Source organism: Anthonomus grandis, chromosome 22 (genome assembly GCF_022605725.1).
Source record: "Anthonomus grandis grandis chromosome 22, icAntGran1.3, whole genome shotgun sequence".
Classification (NCBI taxonomy): domain Eukaryota; kingdom Metazoa; phylum Arthropoda; class Insecta; order Coleoptera; family Curculionidae; genus Anthonomus; species Anthonomus grandis.
This window is the reverse complement of record NC_065567.1, coordinates 22,553,077-22,572,376: the sequence shown is the minus strand read 5'-3', so window position 1 is coordinate 22,572,376 and position 19,300 is coordinate 22,553,077. Positions and strand designations below refer to the sequence as shown.

Sequence of the window (19,300 nt, the reverse complement as noted above, 5' to 3'; positions counted from 1 at the left end):
AAATTCGGAAAACCACTTCCGGACAAGCTAATCCTAGTTTGAGATTCAGCCACTACGAGGTAACTCAATAATCAATCCTTTTTTTTTGGGTCAACATATAACCAAATTATAATTTTTTTTTATTTAAAAATGTTGGTGTTGATAGTAATAATGAGAAATTGTGACAAAGATTTCAATCAGCCATGTTAAATTGACGCTAAAAGTACTTTTAAACTTTTGTACAACGTACTAAATTTTACTCATGTTTATGTATATGATTTTGGACCATTTTTTCTAGAACACAAGTAAACCAAGCGACTCAATTCTATAATTGGGACGTAGATTTCTCATGAAAATATCATTTTATGCAGTGATTATTGTAGTATCATCGGCAAGCCAAGTATAAGTTTTAATATCATCTTATCTGATTAAATTGGAATCTGTTTGATAAGGTCAAAGTTGCAAGAGTGTATACAGGAGCCATAGAAAAGTAGTCTGAAATAGGACACTGCGTGCGTCATTTCGAAAATACAGGTTGTTAAAAAAAATGGTATGTTTCCCTTTATATTTAAAACACTTAGCGAGTTTAATAAAATTTTTCGGTGGAGGCCACTTTTTAAGTGATTGCAGGTGATTTAATTTCTCCATTGACGAACTTGCAGCACATGGGTGTTCTATTTTTTTAGAAAAAAAAGGTACGCCACTGTTTTTTTTGAAAAAAGTATTTTGTTTTTCGAGTTATTCTATAATTTTTAACACATACTCCCTTGAATTTTTGGGCTCCGAGGCATCGTTTTCGTGTAAAAAAATAAAATCCATACAAGGGTGTTTTGCCTTAGAAAAAAAAAATTAAAACATTTTTAAAGGAATGACGCATAAAAAGAGTGTCCAATTATTTTCGAACAATTTCATACATAAAAATTTAGCTAAAAGCCTAAAAAGCTACCAAATTTGACGAATTTAGTGCAATTTTTTTGAGGGTAGAAACACCACTTTGAATTAAAAAGTTGAATAATTAGGCCTCTTTTTTTTTAGTATTTTTTTTTACAAATTGTTGTCTTTTATTGCGAATATTTCTATGAAATAACCTTAATATTTTTAAAAAGGTTTGATACAAAAAAGGGCATTTCTTTTCAAATAATTTCATATACGAACATTTCTAATACCTCAAAAACTTTTTGAGTTAAAGGCGATTTTGTCATCAAAGGTCCAAGAGACACCAAATTTCTAGATTTTATAACCGAATTGTAATTTTATGATAATTATTTTTTAACGGACATTTTTGATCATAACTTGGACACTACATCTATTTTAGACAAAATAGGAGATGAACTTAAGGGTAGAAACGTCACCTTGAGTTAAAATATTTGGATAGTAAGAACATTTTTGGTTGGGTATTTTTCTTGGTAAACGTTTTACCAACTTCTCACTTTTTTTACAAATATTTCTATTAAAACAAAAATTTATAATTTTTATTTTTTTAAGGACATTTTTAGTCAAAGTTTTCAAACCACTGGAACCATTTTCACTTTTTTTTCTCTGAAAAAATAGTGGGATTTCTGAGCATAAATTTGAGGATAAGAAAACGATTTTGAGTTGATGAGTTTTGGTAGTAAGGGTCATTTTGGTTAATGCACTTTGGTTAATGCACGAGTAAAAAAAACTGTAATTTAAATTGATTTTGAACTAGTGATACTACCTTAATAAAATCAACTACATTTAATGATACTATTATTAATGTATAATTTAAGGACCCAAAGTGCTTATTTAATAATTCGTAAGATATTTAAATATGAGTGCTCAATTAAGAACCAAACTTGCACTTTTTCTTTACAAATATGTCATTGTCAAGATTCCACTTTATCGGTGCGAGATCTCAGATTAGAGATCGTTTTACCAAGATCTGTATATTTCAAATCGTTGGAGGTATTTTAGATGACCCTTTAAACGTGTTTACTAAATTTCATCAAAATAGGGTAACAGTAAGTGGGTGAAATGGCGATAAGAAAATTAACGTGGGCTCTTATGGGAAAACCGGGAAAAACCCGCTACGGACCTTAACGGTTAATCGGAGAGAAAAAGTTTATACGTTTTTTAATTATCTTTGGAGTTCCTAATATATGAAAGAAAAAATTTAAAAAAATTCCAATTTTTTGTATTTTTTCCTCAAAATTTGTCTAGTGGGAAACTTTTATTCCTTTTAGCTTTTTCTGAAAACTATAAATTGTGGGGAAAAAGTGTATAGAGACTTTTTTGCTTGAGCCTCACGTTTTTTATAAGAATTAAAGAAAAAAAGTCGGAAAATCTCCTAAACGGTTGGTTTTTCCGCTTTCAAATGACGAACCTGTATCCACCTTTGTAGGAAATTGGCTTCAAAATCACCTGAGGGTCAGTAATTTTTTTCCTAAATATATAGACTTTGATTTTACGTTTTCCTTTACTTTAAAGCGTTTTTAAGTGCCTCTAGGAAGCCTCCTTTTGGCCAAACCTACAACAACAAATGGATTGGTAGATGGTCCAGTCCCTTGGCCAGCAAGATCACCTGATTTGACACCTCTAGACTTTTTTGTCTGGAGTGCTATGGAACAGCATATATACGCAACTCGGTCAACAGGTGGAGCAAATGTGTGAAAACATATGGAGAACATGAATTGAGTATTTGGTCTTGAGTATTAGTAAATTGTTATTTATTTATCGTAATGATATTGAACTTTTCGCTATGGCAAAAAAAAATTTAAAGGACCCTTGTATGAATTTAATTTTTGTACAAGAAAATGGTGCGTCGGAGCGCAAAAATGTAAGGGCTCTTTTTTGTTAAAAATTAAAGTAGAGTGTTTCGAAAAAACATATATTTTTTTTAAAAGCATTATCATACCCTTATACACACGTGTCGCAAGTGTGGCCCTGGAGAAGTAAAATTACCTGCAATAAATTAAAATATGCAGAGGAAAAAAATCAATTTTTTTTTTTTTAATTTCAACACTCTGTATTTTGGAAACGACGCACTTCCGACCACCGATGTGCTATCTTAAACTAATTTTCTATGGTTCCTGTATATACTTCAGCATTGAACACTTTGAACGCCCTGTATTTAGCTAATAGCAGTTATGGAAAGCGGAATCAGACACTTTAATTAAGTCGCCCGATACGGCAGATATGTAAGTAAACAGTACCTTCAACACTAAATCAAATAAAACCAAACCCGGAATGCAACCCTTCTTGAAGCTAAATTGTTGATTTTTAATCACGGCGTAGTTTGCAAAACCAAGGGATTCATAGTAATTTTGCTTAAACCAGATAAAATTTGATTGAGAAATAAAATCTACTGGATTAATGATTTTACGGTTCTAAAACGGTTCGAGCCATTTTATTTAAAAATATTACCATTATCTGGCCTGAGTCAATAAAGCATAAACAATATCGGTTTGTTCTTCCACCTCTCTCCCGTTCCCCTCTCAAAACAGAAGAAAAAACCGTGATGCTGCGTCTGTGGGCAGAGAAACTGTCTATATCTGGTGCATAAACAGTAAGAAATTGTTTGTAAACTAAACAGCCACGCACCAGTGGACCATAACATAATTTGATTGAAACCCATCCCAATTCAGGGGTCTATTACAGTGATTTACTTTTTATAAATCGACGTGTTTTTTTTACTTTCTTCGGGCAGCAGTTCCATTTAACCAGCTGCGCACTTGACAGATTTTTTATCGCGGCCTGTAAACCTCAAGTATTGTGTAGGCACGTGATTAAATGATCCATCATTTTTCTAATCGAATAAAAAAAGGTTTCAGGCAATTTAAGAAACAGGGCCGTAGCAAAGAAGAATTTTTATCAATAAGCAATTAATGAAACGCATTATCTGATATTGATTATTTTATTACCAATGTTGTAGTAAATTCATCGTACAATAGAAAATCCTTATGTATAGTGTTTATCGCCTTTTGCCAGGACTAAATCCTCCGTCTATCCAGTCGCTGTCAGAACTAGCCCCAGGTATACCACCTAAAAACCCCGTTTTTAGTAACAATTACATCTTAATAAAAAACGTACGTACCATTAGCACACCCTTCGTCTCCGAAATTGGCGCACCTCTTTCCAGGGCTAAACCCTCCGTTGATCCAGTCACTGTCAGAACTAGCCCCAGGGACACCACCTAAAATCAGAAGGTTGTAAGCATGAATAAATACTTAGAAATATCTCCTGTTATACCATTTGCGCAGCTGTCATCTCCAAAGTTTGCGCATCTTTTTCCAGGGTTGAAACCTTCTGTCAACCATTCATCATCGGAGGCCGCTCCTGGCACTCCAGCTAAAAAATAAGACGTTCTTATAAACACAAATTGTACCATAAGATTACAATTAGTTCAATATACAATTAGTTCACACCAAGGATAACATGGTGCTCAATATTTTTACCTAGTTATCCCTTCTACATCAAATAAAAAAATACCACAAATTTAATTTACCTATTGCGCAGCCATCGCCTCCAAAGTTAGCGCATCTCTTCTCCTCAGTGGTGGGGCCGTCTGTATTTTTCCTAAGATCTGTAAAATTACACATGGGTAACAACTTATTAAATATCCACAGATTAGCTTACTTTTAAAAAGTTTCCAGGTTCCAAATAGGTCACGTTGGTAAAGATGTTTCTCCCTTGCAAGTTCTTCGAGTTGGTTAAGTAGTTTTTCGCGTCTAAGGGCTGCCGCGAACCTTTGTTGGTTGCTGGGAACGCTTAGGGCGCACGATAGGGCAAAACATAAGGGTAGAAATGTGATGATTCGGTTCATGGTTCTAATGAAGCCAGAATATTAGTAAAAAACTGTTTGAAAATTACTTTAAAACTAACCTGTTTGGTATAATTAATCGGTTACACTATATGTACTGAACTGAATATTAGCTACCAAAACTTCTGCCTTTTTATATGTAACGTTATCAATTAATATTATATAGAGCCATATGGATATTTCTTTTTCTACGTATTGCATCCTGAATTAAATTTACTATTTACCTAAATAATTAAATACCGTTTTTGTTTATCCAGCTACTATGCGAAACAATTTAAATACGCTCAAATAGGCATATTTTGATTGATTGCAGGCATTTAATTAATTCATCCTTGAAATGACGGAGGGATCATGGAAATTCCTGTGTGTGTTTTTAGTATGATTTAGATAAGCAAATCCTTTAATGAACGTGCAATATTAATAACCAAGGATGTTTTTTCTAGATTATAGATGGTGATCCTTATTATGTACCAGTGGAAGAAGAGGACGATAGTGATGACGAGTTTGAGGCTAAAATGGAATCTGGGCTAAGGGCTAGTAAACTTAGAAGGGACGTCAGAAGACGAAAGGGGCTACAAGTTGAAGACGAGGTTGTTGTACATGCGGAGAAACAACGTACATTAAAAAAATAATCGTCTTAGATGTTTAAACAAGACTTGGTCTAAACCGTTTTAAAAGAAATTATTATATTTTATTACAAAATAATAAAGTATTTGATAATATATTCCATATTCTCCTTGTTATTAAACCTGGATTCCTGGGAGCCACTGGTAAGTGCAAATCAAACAATAATACATAAAAAATTAGTTATTTAATTATCATGGAAACTTCAGCAAATCAACTAGTAATAACTTAAAAACTTAAAACTTCATCAAGACATTAAACTGACTGTTGAACATTCTTCTGTTTCTCTTCAACACTAGCTCCATTCTCCACCTCCTGGTTCTGCGGCGGTCTGGTCAATACAGTGTCAATAAGCCCAAACTCTTTAGCTTCTACAGGGCTCATAAATTTGTCCCTCTCCATGTTTTGTTCTATTTTCGGCAAATCCAGACCAGTGTGTTTTACATAGAGCAGATTTATTTGCTTCTTCAGCTTAATAATTTCCTCCGCTTGGATTTGGATATCAGTTGCTTGTCCTTGGGCACCACCAGACGGTTGATGAATCATAATTCTGGCATTTGGAAGGGAATACCTCATGCCATGAGTACCAGCTGCAAGGAGTAAGGAGGCCATACTACAAGCCTGGCCAACACACCTAAAAGAGGAAGAAATAGATAGTAGAAGTTTAGTAGTTTATATCAAACCAAATCAAAGCATGCTTTACATAAAATACAAAGTATTGGTGGACAAAGCTTCCTACTAAATAAAACATTCATTTAGAGTAAGTAAATAGTAATTATTTTTAGGTACTTTTGTACCTAAATCTAAGTAAGTAATTAAGAGGCTTTACAATAGATACTTTGAGTTTATTTGGGAATGTAGCTGTGTCAAAAAAAAAAAACAATAATTGCAAATGCAAGAGAGGAAAGAGCTTGATCTAGCAGAATTTGAAGAATCTTAACTGACAATTTATAATATATCCCATAAGTATGTTTCTTCTTAACTGTATGAAGAACATATATGAAAAAAGTACATAGTGCATTTTAAGCGTTATCACTGCAATCTGGAGAAATCCGTGAAAGTGTCCGGTAGTAAAATTATAAGAATGTTATACATAATATGATGCTGAATAGTAAACTGTTTTTTTCTTGGTGGATTTTAAATTCCGATGCAAACATAATATGACATGAAAGTATTTCTCTGGGATGTTTCTCTTATGAGAATACAAAAACTTTGTAAATAAAAACACAATTTCAAAATTTTTTTGACAAAGCAAGATTGGTATACAAGTGAACCATAAAAATGAAATAAAACAATTCAAAATAATAAACCATGTGCATCCTGGTAGAACTCTACCCAACAGTAAAATTTTAATTAAGTGTGGAAAGCTCTTTAAGAAATTCAGATTTTCTGGGAAATGGTTAAATACTTTCCTGTTTTCATATACAAGTGACTTTTTTACCAGTGCAGATCTTGGGAGAGGCAGGAGGTGATTTTGCCGTGAGTTTTGATGAGTGGCAGGACCAATGAGTGCAAAACGATTTTTAAAAATAAGGATAGAAGCTTCTAATATGACTAAAGATGTAAGAGTTAAGATTTTTAGGTCAATAAAGTGTGGTCTACAATAGTCTCTTTGATTTAATACAATAATAAAATGAACAGCTTTGTTTCAGATCATAAAAACCATATTCAAAAATTCCCTTATTGCAACACCACAGGTATGGAATACCTAGGGTGTTGCGAGGTGTTATAATAATCCATAATATTGATGTATCTTCAGCAGGATATTTAGCTCAACAAGGTCATTAATATATACCAAAAACAAGAGTGGCCCCAAAACTAATCCCTATGGGACTCTGCAAGTAATTTTTGAGATAGATGATATTTTTTCCCTGAATGCACAACAGACTAATCCTGATTGCTAATGCCTTAAACCTGGCATGAGCCACTTCTCGAAAGCCATATCTTTCAAACTTAGACAGCAGTAATCCATCCATGCATTCAAAAGCTTTAGATAGATCACTGAAAACCGATATGTAGCTTTCTTTCACATTAAAGTAAATTGATTGATTGATTGAAATGTTTTCCAAAAAGTCATATTGTGATCATTGTAAGTACACTTCGATGCCTGCAAGCCAAACTGCCTTGTTGTGATTATATTGTATGAGTGTAAAAAATTTCAAACCCTCCTTTTGACAAGTTTTTCGATAACCTTAGATAGATTTATTAAAAGATAGGTTGGGCCCCACTGAATTTTTTATTCTTTATGTTGAAATTTATAACTTCCTTAGTTTCAAGCCTCAGGTTCAGTTCTAGAAGACGGGTTCTTAGTTCAAGCACTTACTATATTACAATAGAATTCGTTAAGGATTTAATTTGTCAGTACTACATCATCTGTGTTGTCTTTAACTGAGATATTACGAGATCATTAATTATGGTCCAGATTTCTTTTTGTTTATTTTTCACCTAAAAAATTTGACTACTGTAATAACCAGGTTAGATTGATTTTAGAAGTTGTCTATAAATTCAATCAATAGTATCATCTTTCTATCCATTTGATTTGTGTTTTAGAAAAACAATAGTAGTGATGTACATTTTTGCTATAAAAAGTAGTGTCTCATTTAATAAGAAAAAACATGAGGACTAGTACTCGTCTTGACATAATTATTGAAGTTGAGAGTGAAAAATTCAAGGGGGAAAACAGTGGTGAAAATCTCATGACTCTGAAAGGGAAAATTACAGTGATTCTAATATTCATTAGAATTCTTAATAATCTTTTACGGGAACATCTTAACAAGTCTGGTATCAAAAAACTGGTTTTCTCTCTACTGAAACGTCTTACATTAAATTCAGAATGTTCACAATTTTATACACTAGCCTGCAGACTATTAAAAATTAATATTATTCTTACCAGGTGGCTATAGGTGGAGAGCAGTACTGCATTGTATCATAAATACCTAATCCAGCAGTAACACTTCCGCCAGGAGAATTAATGTACATGTGAATAGGTTTACTTGTGTTTTCTGACTGAAGGAATAACAGTTGAGCCACAATAAGTGAGCTTAAGTTATCATGGATTGGCCCCATTAAACAAATGATTCTCTCCTTAAGAAGTCTTGAGTAAATATCATAGGAACGTTCTCCGCGTCCAGTTTGCTCCACCACTATGGGGATAAGTCCTATATTTCTTAGGGATTGTTTGTTGACATTGTTTCCTTTCAATAGTTGCTAAAAAAAATGGATTTTGTGAAATCTCAAAGGTTGAGGGTTAGTAGTACTTGCCTTTGCAAAAAAGGTCATGGTTTTCGAATTCATGTCGAGGAATATTGAACTAGTAGGTCATAATTTTATTGCAAATGATTGTTTTGAAATTTTAATTTAAAAAAGTTAGGTTATACTTGGGCGGGAGTGTTTCCAGTCTAGTTCTGTCAAATGACGTTCTAAAGTTACTTGCTCTGAAAAAACAGTTGCAGTGTTGCCACATCAAGTAATTTTTCTTGGGAAAATTCTTAGATTTTGCTAAAAATGTGCTTAATATTATGTATTTTAAAATATCACTATTAACAAATATCAATATTATGCCTCGTGACAGTTCTAAAAGGAAATTTCAAAATGGCTGACCGGCACCGTCTTGTTACTACTTATGACAGTAAACCAAATGGCGGCATTTTCAAAATTGTAGAAAGGCAAATGTTACATTAATTGATGAAACAGCCTTTTTATTCATTTAAAAATAAGTACTTATCACCACAATAGAGCAAGTATTCAAATTTGACGTTTTCTACTAGCAGATGAAAAGTGTTGTTTCGTATACCTAAAAATAAACCAGCCTTCTAAAAATAAATGGTACATAATCTGTATGTGTATTCTTTTCATTTAGGATTTTCCTAGATAAAATGTAGTGCAATGATTTACAGGCCGAATTTTTTTTTATTTTTACTTATAAGCCCCAATATTTACTACGTTTTGGTGCAATGTACCTTGCAGGGAGAAGAGTAAGTGGAGCGCGCATGTTTTACATAAGAAACCATAAGTGAATTAACTTCTAGGGTTGGAAAATGGGCCAATACTATTGGAGATGAACTGTGGAGGTTGGGAAAAGAAGTGACCAAAATCACCGAAATAGAACAGGTAAGCTCTAAGTTTTGTTAAATTATATGGATTAATGCTTTTATTTGTAGAAATATGAGTTCTTAAATGCAGAAGTAGGAGCAAAGGATCCAACTAGTTTACTTAAGGAAGTCAAGGAAAATATTCTAAGGATGATGGATCGGAAAATGGATGCCATAAGGGTATTCCCATAAGATTTTTTTTAACAAATTTATAATTAATAGAAAATTTTAGTGTATACAACAAGAAGCCGAATACCAAGCAGAAACATTCAAATATGACCCAAACGTCACTTATGCGTATTACAGTTCAAGGTGGTCACAGGTAAATGGATCAGAAGAAGTGGAATTGCCCAAGTCTCTTCAAAATAATTCAGATCAGTATCTGCTGCTAACATTAAACAATGACACTCACTTTTATAACTTACCCGTCAACACTAACCACAGTTCTGTTTATGTAACCACTAATGTATATGACAAAGGTAAAATTAGTCATATTTTATGTCTTATATATATATATATATACCAATCATATACTATTGTAGAACAAAATGTGATAGAAGCAATTCAATGGTCTGAAGCTTTAGATAAAATATTTAGGCAGAACTATAAGTCAGATCCCGCTCTTTCATGGCAGTATTTTGGCAGTTCTTCAGGAATCATGAGACATTATCCAGGTTTGTAATCAATGTCCTTTTTAACCCCTATCATCAAAATAAGAATTTTGGTATGTCCTGTAATAATAATGATGAACTTTTTAGCAATGCATTGGGTTGAAAAAGACAGAAGAGATGTGAAAAAGGACGTATTTGACTGCAGAATTCGTACTTGGTTTATTGAAGCAGCCACTTGTACTAAAGACGTAATTATTCTTATTGATAATTCCGGGTCCATGGATGGTAAGTTTTAATATAACGTAGTAAATCAGTAATCAAAACAATTAGCATTCAGGTATGGGAAAACATATTGGTAAGCTCATAGCTTACAGTATATTAGATACGTTTTCAAATAACGACTATGTAAATGTTCTAAATTATTCCGATTCTAAGTCAAGCTACACGGTACCATGCTTTGCAAATCAACTGATCCAGGCAACAAAAGAAAATATAAGAGTATTCAAAGAAGTTATTGAAAAGCTGGTTCCCAGTGGAAAAACGACACTTGAACCAGCACTTATTGAGGCATTTGAACTTCTGAATAAGGTAACATGAAAAATAGATACAATATGAATTTAACAAGAAACTATTTTTAGTACCGGGATATCCGTGGCTGCAATTCCGAAAACAACACAAACAATGAAATCAGCCAATTATGCAATCAAGCAATTATGATTTTAACTGACGGAGTTAATGGAAACTACACCGACTTGATTAAGAAATATAATCATCTTTACGATGGTAACATAATACCTGTTAGAATATTCACCTATCTAATAGGCCAAGAGCTTGAGAATGTTGAAGAAATTAAGTGGATGTCTTGTGCCAATAAGGGTAAAATCGTTTTAAGTCTACACGCGGTTAATTTTATTTGGCAAATATTTCAGGTTACTATACACAAGTAGCAACTCTAGAGCAAGTTACAGCTTCAGTCTTACAATACATATACGTAATAGCCCGGCCCTTGGTGCTCCAAGCAGAAGACCATCCAGTATCCTGGACACATGCGTATGCTGATATTACTGTAAATTTAAATTAAGTTATTTAAATTATTCAAATCTATGTCTGACGAATGTAATTTGTTTCAGTATGACGATAAGACTGATACAACAATTAATGAACCTTATAGACTTCTCACGTCAGCAGCAATTCCTTGTTACGACACTAAAATTAATAAGCAAAATGATTCTGTTACAGCAGAGTTGCTTGGAATAGCTGGAACGGATGTTCCTATTGATGAATTTAGAAAACTTACTCGGCCTTACAAGGTAAAATATCATTCTGAATTTCTTAAACACCAAACAGAATATTTGTTTGTAGATTGGTGTAAATGCGTATGCATTTATAGTGAGTAATAATGGATATGTTCTGATGCATCCGGCTCTGCGACCTGTTTATCGAGGATTAGAAAAAGAAAACTATAACAGCATCGATTTAACTGAAGTAGAACAACATTATGATGATACACAGCCACGTGAAATAAGCGAAACCGTCAAACAGCTACGAGCAGGTTTAGTTAATGCTGTGGAAGGTAGCTTACATAATGTCATCTTGAAATATCATTATGATGATAATAGAAGGGTTTCGGAAGAAACATATGATTATTATTACACAGCGCTAACAAACACACCTTTTTCATTGGCTCTCGCTATTCCAAACTTATATGGCAACTATTCGCTAGATGTAGGAGATCAGATTCAAAAGAACAGACATACAGGTGAAAATTTAACTTCGTTCTTCAAAGGGAAATGGAGAGTACATCCCAAATGGTAAGTTAAGAACACATTTTTGTGGATGTATAAAAATGATTCTTTCAGGGTTTACTGCAGATATCATTACTTGGAAGGGCACGAATTTAAAACCCCGGAAGATGAAATTATTCATTTTCTTGGGAAAATGTACAGTGGTGACTTTAAATGGGAATTACAGTACGAACCGTTGGAATCGGAAGATATAGACAAAAGTATGATTTATTTAGTAACTGTTAAACGTAAATTAATAAGCTATTTCTAGTTGAATGTGGAAGGAAGACACTTGAAGACGATGACTATTATTGTGACAAAGAATTGGTCCAAAGGCTTATTTTTGACGCTAGAAACACTTATGAACCTTTCAAAGAGAAGTGGACGTTCCAATCAGATAGAGAACGGCAGTCGTTTGATAAGTATAATGTATCACTAAGGTTTGTTGCTACAATGAGTGGTCTTACCAGGTGGGACTATATCCACGAAGAATATGAAAAAAATATTAAAAAATCTAAGTAAGTACATATTTATTAATCTATTTAGAAGAAAATCTTTGACGTTCGTTTGGTTTTGTTTTAGAGAATTTGGAGATTTAAACCCCAGAGCAATAGACGAGAAATGGTACAAAAGTGCCGTTTTGCAACATCAATATGACACAGACTCCTTCGTTTATTCAGTGCCATTCAATTATGAGTTATCCAACCTGACTGAGGCATTAGTTACTGGGAGTTATGCTATCTTTGTTAAAAATGCTGGTATTAAAGCACCGGGATCCGTTGTGGGATTTCAGTTTAACCAAACGAAATTCAAACAGAGTGTAAAGGAAGTTTCAAAGAAATTATCGGTCAGTACATAATGTGACTTAGCTTTAGGGAAATGTACATTTTCTTTTACTTTTTTTAGAATCAGTGCTCCAATTGTGATAGTTGTGCAACAAATTTAATCTGCTATATTATAGATAGTTCTGGATATATAATTGTTGATATTGAAAATGACAATATTGGGAGATTTATAGGGGAATTAGAAGGAGATTTAATGGAAACGATGTTGGCTGAAAAGATCTTTATTATGAAAACTTTTTATGATTACCAAGCACTTTGTGAGCGTAGTAATGACACTGACAGTTCTGGTAGTATATTGCAAGGGGTTCGTATTTTAAAACATTTCGGATGATTTTTCTCTAATGTTTCTCTTTTTACAGCCTGTGTTCTTTATAAGATCAACGATCAAATGGATTTTAATGAAGATCTTATACACATTAACAGAAGTAAGTTTATATCAAATTTTTGAACCAGTGGTAACTATGGCTCAAGACATTATTGGGAATGGGAATTTTTCTGCTGTAAATAGCACTGAAAAACTAATAAAAAAAGAGAACAATACAGCAGACTTGTTTTATGCTTGCGAAAATAAAATCGACCTATTTATCTTGCAACAGTCTCTTTTTATTAGAGACAATTTTCATGGAGAATTATCTACATCTGAAAAGAGGTAATGACTACGAGCTTTTTAATTTTGATTAACTAACGATTTTTTTTGCAGAAAATTTTATATGAAAAGAATCCCAAATAGTAACTTGATGTTTCTAGCTGCAGAAAAATTCAAACCATTCAAAAAGCCCCGTTACACCACGGATCCTGTAAGAATCTCGAAAATACCCAGATACACTTATGAAGAAATGAACACTACTCTATTACCTTGTCAAAAACTTTATTTAAACTCTCTGGAACGAAGAAGACTTAGTGGATGTTATAATGACCATCCCCTGGTAATGCTTTTAAAATTACTCTTTTCCGAAAGAAATTACATAATTTATTTTCAGGAACGTGAAATCAAGGCCTGTGGAAAAACAGAATCAATCAAATTAAGTTTTGTTTTATTTTTTATATCCAGTATTATTTCAATATATAATTTTTAAATAAGCTTAATCGCTTATTAAGCTCATCGTTAATATTAAATAAAACAACAAATTATTAGTTAATAGCTTTTATTTCACAAAACGTTGGTCATGATTTCATGGTAAAGTTGTTGATTTATTTTACAACTTAAATTGTTTAAGCATCGATTCACTGAATTAGTGAAACTTTTAGGCCCTGAACTAACCACGCACATTTTTTCCGCCTGCAAACATTTAAATTAAAATTCAATTAAAAAAATTACAAAAAATAATTACCCATTCGTTCTTTAAAGAAATTTTTAAAAACAATTGATGAAAGTCGGGCCTTCCAAACTGTGTAACAGTTTTTAGACCTGTGAAAATGTTTTTTTGAGAAACCCTCTTGAAATGCTCCTCAAAAATTTTGGTCATAATACTTCGCAGATTAAAGTGTTCATATGCCTCTGTTATAAATAAGTGTGTATTAAAAAGCCCTCCTTGGTCCATTTCTTCAATTTTCCAAAGAAGGTCATCAATATACTCGAAATATTTTTGAGAATCTGTTGTCCAAACAAAATATATCTAAAAATCTTATTATAACAACTGTCGCCATTAACCCAAAACCGTACTTTTTTACAAAACATCTCTTTAGAAACTCCCCTCTTTAAAATAGCCGCAATCTCTCCAAGTATAGAATTAAACATTTTAACGCCTTTATCACTAGCCACCAAAATAGTAACATCGAAATCTTGCCACTGCACCAAAGCCTTACCATATGGACCATTAATAAATAATGGCTCTGAGGTATCAGTGTCAATATTTTCACACAATTTCCGGAGCTGATATGCATAAGGCTCTTCTGGTGAGACGTAGATGCGCAGATTTGGTTCTATTGGAGAAGATGATAGAAACATTCGGTTATTTCCAGAAAATCCCTGGTTATTGGAAAGAACAATCCATTGACCATTTTTATAGTTGAAGTTGGTGGGCCGTTTTAACGTTAGGCATAAAACATCTAGATTATGGTTGATTAGATTACTACTAGGGAAAGGAATTTGATTTTGGTTAAATAACAATAGCTTTACTGGTTTCCAGAATTTTTCTCTTAAGGCATAACAGATTTTTTACTTACTACATGGCAAGACTTTCATATTTATTACATAACAAGGCTTTGGTTTTTGAAGACCTAAGAAAGTGTTCAGCATAAAAAGTGTTACTGGACCTGGTAGTATTCCAAGTAAAATCGATTTCTGTAAAAAAATATATATATTGACGGACCTAGCAAAATATCAGATATCTTACCTCTGAAAGGGAACAATGGACCACGAACAAAGCAAAAACAGGAAGATATAATAAAAAATCTTTACTACTGACATAAAAAGTGTTTGTAAGTCTTCTCCTTAAGCATGGTAGTAAAAGCAAATACGAAACGCTAAATATGGAAAATAAGCCGATGCCAGATAAGAATACTGGATTCGGAATACGGAATTCTAGAATACTCCATGCATTCCTTAAAAGATTGATCGATACAAATTTATTTAGCTTAAACTTAAAAAGACTTACGTGCTTTGACTTGTGTAAGCTGGATTTGATGAAGGAACTAATAAAATTTGAGAAACATAGGCGTATCCCAACAAATGAATAACTGAAATTAGACTTTATGAAGCATAAATTAAACTTAATATTTATTATGAGCATACTTGTAAATAACGCAGACAAATATACCATGGTAGTCCGAACCGTGAGTAAGCAACGTATTGAAACGATTTTACGATAATATCCTTCTGTTTGATATAATATATTCTCACAGCAAGTGACTAATAAAATAGCATAAGTTAATACAATTCCGTACGATGAGCCTTTAGATATTGCCAATACGATTTGAGTAATGCCTTGAAAATCTGATTTTTGCCAATATGCTGAAACACATTTTTTAGATGTCTTTAGGCTGTACACTCAAAATAAATAATTTTAAAAGGCTTACCATAACCACAATGAACAACTATTAAACATATCACCAGAATAGGAAAAGAAATACAAAATACATCCTTCGAATGGTTCTCAAAAAATGTCAGCACCTTATTGGACCTGTTTCTAGCTTTCAGTTCAAAACATTTGCAATTTCGGTCAAATTCAAATGCTTGGTTGCCATGTGAAATATCCCTTCTAAAAGCGTAATAATACATTAACTTAAAACTCATTAGCAAAGCATAATATGCTTTACTTGTAGAGAGACGATAAGGTTTTAGCAGCAATAGATAAATACGACCTATCATTGGGAATAGTTTTATCGATATCTAAATTGGCACGTGAAAGTGTTTGAAGATAATTGGAAACCACTTTAAGAAAGTGGCGTAGGGCCAATTTGTCTTTATGGGCAAAATTCGCTTCTCTTATCATACTAGTAGCCATAGTCGGTTCAGAAACATCAGCAACTATGGACAAAAATGAGCTAAAAATATAAGAAAACTAAAGATATACGCATTTTCCAAGAAATCTACCTAAATACCTCAACATAGTTTTAAAGCCATGTTTAGAAACACTATCTACCCCATCAATATCATATAACTTAAAAAACAAACTAGCCTTAACGTCTGCCTTTCCAGTTACAAATAATATCAAAAGGTCGAGAAACTGCCTGAAACAAATAAACCCTTCGTTATTTCTGTCAATCAAAGAAAATATGCTCCGGGCAAATTTGCCCTCGGGATTTATTCCTAAACATTCCGAAAACTCCAAAACGGTCAGCTTGCAATATTCAACTTGAGTAGCTAATGTAGAACCCACATCTAGGATTTCTTGTTGCGAATGTTTTATTTTGAAAGCTTGGGCAAATGTTACTCTAAATAGCTTCTCTAGTAGAATTTGATACTGTTTTCTGGTAAGCAGAAGTGTCTTTAATGGTCTCCATTTCTGTACCTTTAAAGGCATTTTCTTCTGTTTTTTTACGTCATGTAAAAAGAGATTCAGTTCTTCAAGGAAAATGTTCATGCGAGATAAGTTCTCGAAGCCAACTATCTAAAATAGATTCGATAATAGTTGGTGTTTTTTAAGGTGAAAAAATTCTTACCAAATTATAACTCAACATCGATTTCAATATAACAATCGGCTGAGACCCAAAGAATATAATTTGCTCAATATCATTAACAATTACCCTAAATATCAATCCAGAAATTGTGTAAACTATCATGCGATGTTTGAGGTTATCTAATACTAGCACAACTTTTTGCCTAGGTATATTTAAATGGTCATATTCTTCAGCTTAAATATGTATGATAATTAAACAAAAGAGAAAACTGTAATATCAAAGACTCACCTAAAAATAAGTTGCTTGTTATCTTGAATTTTTTTCGAAAATGTTGCAAAATGTTTGCGTTTTCCTTAATTTTTTCTTGTATTGCTTTTTGTTTCCTTATAAAAATGCATATAATAATTATACATAGTATTGCTACAAAATAAAAAATTGATTTTTTAATTACTTGAGACTACTAGATTAAATTCTCACCAAAAAAATAACCACCAATTATGTAGTAAAGAATTTTTTCATAGGAGAAATCCACTTTTTGTAGTTTAGTAGAATCTTTATTAAAACTCTGTAGCCTATCAAGTAAATCAACAAGTACAGCTTTAAATACATCTAAGAATTTGATTTCTTTGAGCCTAGTTATTTCTTTTGAAGTAAATAATCTACAATGAAATCCGCACGGTGAGATAAATATAAAAAAACAAAAAAGGTAATTTACACGTTTTGCAAATTTTCAAACCAAAGCCTGTCTCCATCTCTAATTCTTCTAAACTGGTCATGCAAAACGGCGGAAAATAGTACGCCGCTTCCACTTTTAGATTCCAATAATCCTCCGGACAAAGCGTCAAACTGTTCCAGTTTATTTCTGTAGTATTGAACTAACTGTTTCGAGTGAGTAACATTATTTTGCTTTACAAAACTCTCGAAGTTTTCATAAGGAATCAATTTTAAGACTTTACGGGCATGATTTATATCTGGCCAGTGAGCTTGAATACTAAATTTATTTGCATATTTTTCATATTCTTTGCACGACTTTTTATCTAGCTTAAAATAAATATGGACTATTATAACATACATGGACGTTTGTAGTAACAAACTTACCATACTTGGGCCATTTAACCAATGGTCTGTAAGAAGTGCCTGAGGCAAATACATGGCAGCTTGAAATAATTTCTCAATTTGAGGATCGATTAGGGGATCGTATCTTTCATAATGTTGTAGTGGTTTTCCAGTCCATTGCAATAACCAGTCGTATGAGTAGACACTTTGTAAAGTGCCTATAGTAAATTTTCTTGCCTCATTAAATAACTGGAATTTAATCAACTTACTACGATGAATTTTTTCGATTGTTTACCTATTTTATACCACTTGCTTTGGTAATTTAGGACACATTTGAAACAACATTTTTGCTAAGGAATTATGCCACTCAATCCATATTAGTTTTACCCATAATAAGCTTGAGGCTTTATTTGATGATGGAAACAAAAAAGTTAAAGATATTTCTCCATTTTTTTCTATAAAAGGTTCCAAATCAGAATATTTTTTACCATATATGCTGTCTCCGTCTATATAAGAGGTCGCGTAGTTAATCTAAATAACGCACAAATAAAATGTTCTCATGAATTTTATTTACTTAAGGACTACTGTCTTACTTTGAAATTACCCTCGCCATTAAGAAAATTATTGTAATCCGTAGTTGGATGTTCTCCAAAATTAAGAACTTCAAAAGCAAGCAGTTTGGCTAAAAATATTGGATAGAAAAGTAGTGATTTTTTAATTTCTGAATATACAGCCTACCATGAATTAAGTCCATTGCAGTACTATTAATTCTACACATGCTGATTGTTGAAATTGCCCTTGGCCAGTAAGCCGTACTAATATCTTTGGTAATATCGTTTTGTATGCTATACCAACCGTTTATAATATGCTCTCCTAAAAAACGTTGAAGTAAAAACATAAATACCAAGTGTAACAATATTGAAAAAGTAATAGGTAACAAAAATACAAAACTTTATCCTGAATTAATAAACTTCGTTTTTCTATCTAATGCAATTTCAAATTAATTTTTATTATACAGGTAAATTAAAAAGATAAATAGTAGTATCTTCAAAAAAGTTTCCCCCTGTGATATAAATTTTAAAAGGACTATAGTTACCAGATGATCCTAAAGCAGGTTTTGCCAAATTATGAAACCAGCCATCGAAACTTGGATAATCTGACTCATGTCTACATTTCGTATTTTGGAAATCTTGTAAAAGCCATAGGGCATCTTTAACAGTGGCTGTTTCAAAAAATGATATAATTAGGATTATAAGCAAGATAACCAACTATATGCTCACCTGAAACAATAGCACAATACAACATGAAAAAACTTGTATAATAAATTAGCGTAAAAGTTGAATAAGTAGACATGTTTTCTAAGCTACTAAATGTTATTTCCACCAACAAAAAGGAAGATAGCCATATCGCGATAAGTTTATAATTAGATCGAAAAACCAAAAAAGGATGTAGCAGTTTTATTTCCATA

The 19,300-nt window shown here is 32.5% G+C and overlaps 4 protein-coding genes across 6 annotated transcripts; 1 reads left to right on the top strand and 3 right to left on the bottom strand.

Annotated features, from left to right (window-relative positions):
• Nucleotides 1-3,834: 3,834 nt before the first annotated feature.
• Nucleotides 3,835-4,960, bottom strand: LOC126749209 (uncharacterized). The gene is made up of 6 exons (XM_050458899.1): nt 4,822-4,960; nt 4,576-4,766; nt 4,445-4,522; nt 4,189-4,287; nt 4,034-4,132; nt 3,835-3,981 (listed from the first exon to the last, which is right to left on the bottom strand). The coding sequence occupies exons 2-6, from the start codon at nt 4,760-4,762 to the stop codon at nt 3,911-3,913; spliced, it is 534 nt and encodes a 177-aa protein (XP_050314856.1). The 5' UTR covers nt 4,763-4,766; nt 4,822-4,960; the 3' UTR covers nt 3,835-3,910.
• Nucleotides 4,961-5,555: 595 nt separating this feature from the next.
• Nucleotides 5,556-8,933, bottom strand: LOC126749208 (ATP-dependent Clp protease proteolytic subunit-like). The gene is made up of 3 exons (XM_050458898.1): nt 8,645-8,933; nt 8,274-8,590; nt 5,556-6,017 (listed from the first exon to the last, which is right to left on the bottom strand). The coding sequence occupies exons 1-3, from the start codon at nt 8,675-8,677 to the stop codon at nt 5,639-5,641; spliced, it is 729 nt and encodes a 242-aa protein (XP_050314855.1). The 5' UTR covers nt 8,678-8,933; the 3' UTR covers nt 5,556-5,638.
• A 256-nt stretch (nt 8,934-9,189) lies between these two features.
• On the top strand, nt 9,190-13,848 carry LOC126749203 (voltage-dependent calcium channel subunit alpha-2/delta-3). The gene is made up of 18 exons (XM_050458890.1): nt 9,190-9,357; nt 9,412-9,493; nt 9,544-9,654; nt 9,707-9,953; nt 10,017-10,148; nt 10,233-10,370; nt 10,423-10,673; nt 10,724-10,961; nt 11,015-11,151; nt 11,216-11,395; nt 11,448-11,896; nt 11,945-12,090; nt 12,141-12,387; nt 12,452-12,716; nt 12,776-13,018; nt 13,074-13,363; nt 13,415-13,640; nt 13,695-13,848. Exons 1-18 carry the CDS (start codon nt 9,269-9,271, stop codon nt 13,788-13,790), a joined length of 3,567 nt encoding a protein of 1,188 aa, XP_050314847.1. The 5' UTR covers nt 9,190-9,268; the 3' UTR covers nt 13,791-13,848.
• Nucleotides 13,843-19,237, bottom strand: LOC126749201 (dual oxidase 1-like). Of its 3 annotated transcripts, XM_050458887.1 has the most exons (20): nt 19,113-19,237; nt 18,929-19,054; nt 18,571-18,705; nt 18,426-18,514; nt 18,139-18,363; nt 17,875-18,081; nt 17,492-17,817; nt 17,254-17,435; nt 17,065-17,196; nt 16,819-17,009; nt 16,258-16,766; nt 15,973-16,200; nt 15,733-15,914; nt 15,449-15,667; nt 15,312-15,393; nt 15,051-15,258; nt 14,881-14,998; nt 14,378-14,763; nt 14,046-14,330; nt 13,843-13,993 (listed from the first exon to the last, which is right to left on the bottom strand). In XM_050458887.1, the coding sequence occupies exons 1-20, from the start codon at nt 19,183-19,185 to the stop codon at nt 13,865-13,867; spliced, it is 4,032 nt and encodes a 1,343-aa protein (XP_050314844.1). In that variant the 5' UTR covers nt 19,186-19,237; the 3' UTR covers nt 13,843-13,864. The 3 variants fall into 3 exon arrangements, with proteins under 3 accessions (XP_050314844.1, XP_050314845.1, XP_050314846.1); XM_050458888.1 differs by lacking the exons at nt 18,929-19,054; nt 19,113-19,237 and having other exon boundaries at nt 18,437-18,514; nt 18,571-18,615; XM_050458889.1 differs by lacking the exons at nt 13,843-13,993; nt 14,046-14,330 and having other exon boundaries at nt 14,622-14,789.
• Nucleotides 19,238-19,300: the final 63 nt, after the last annotated feature.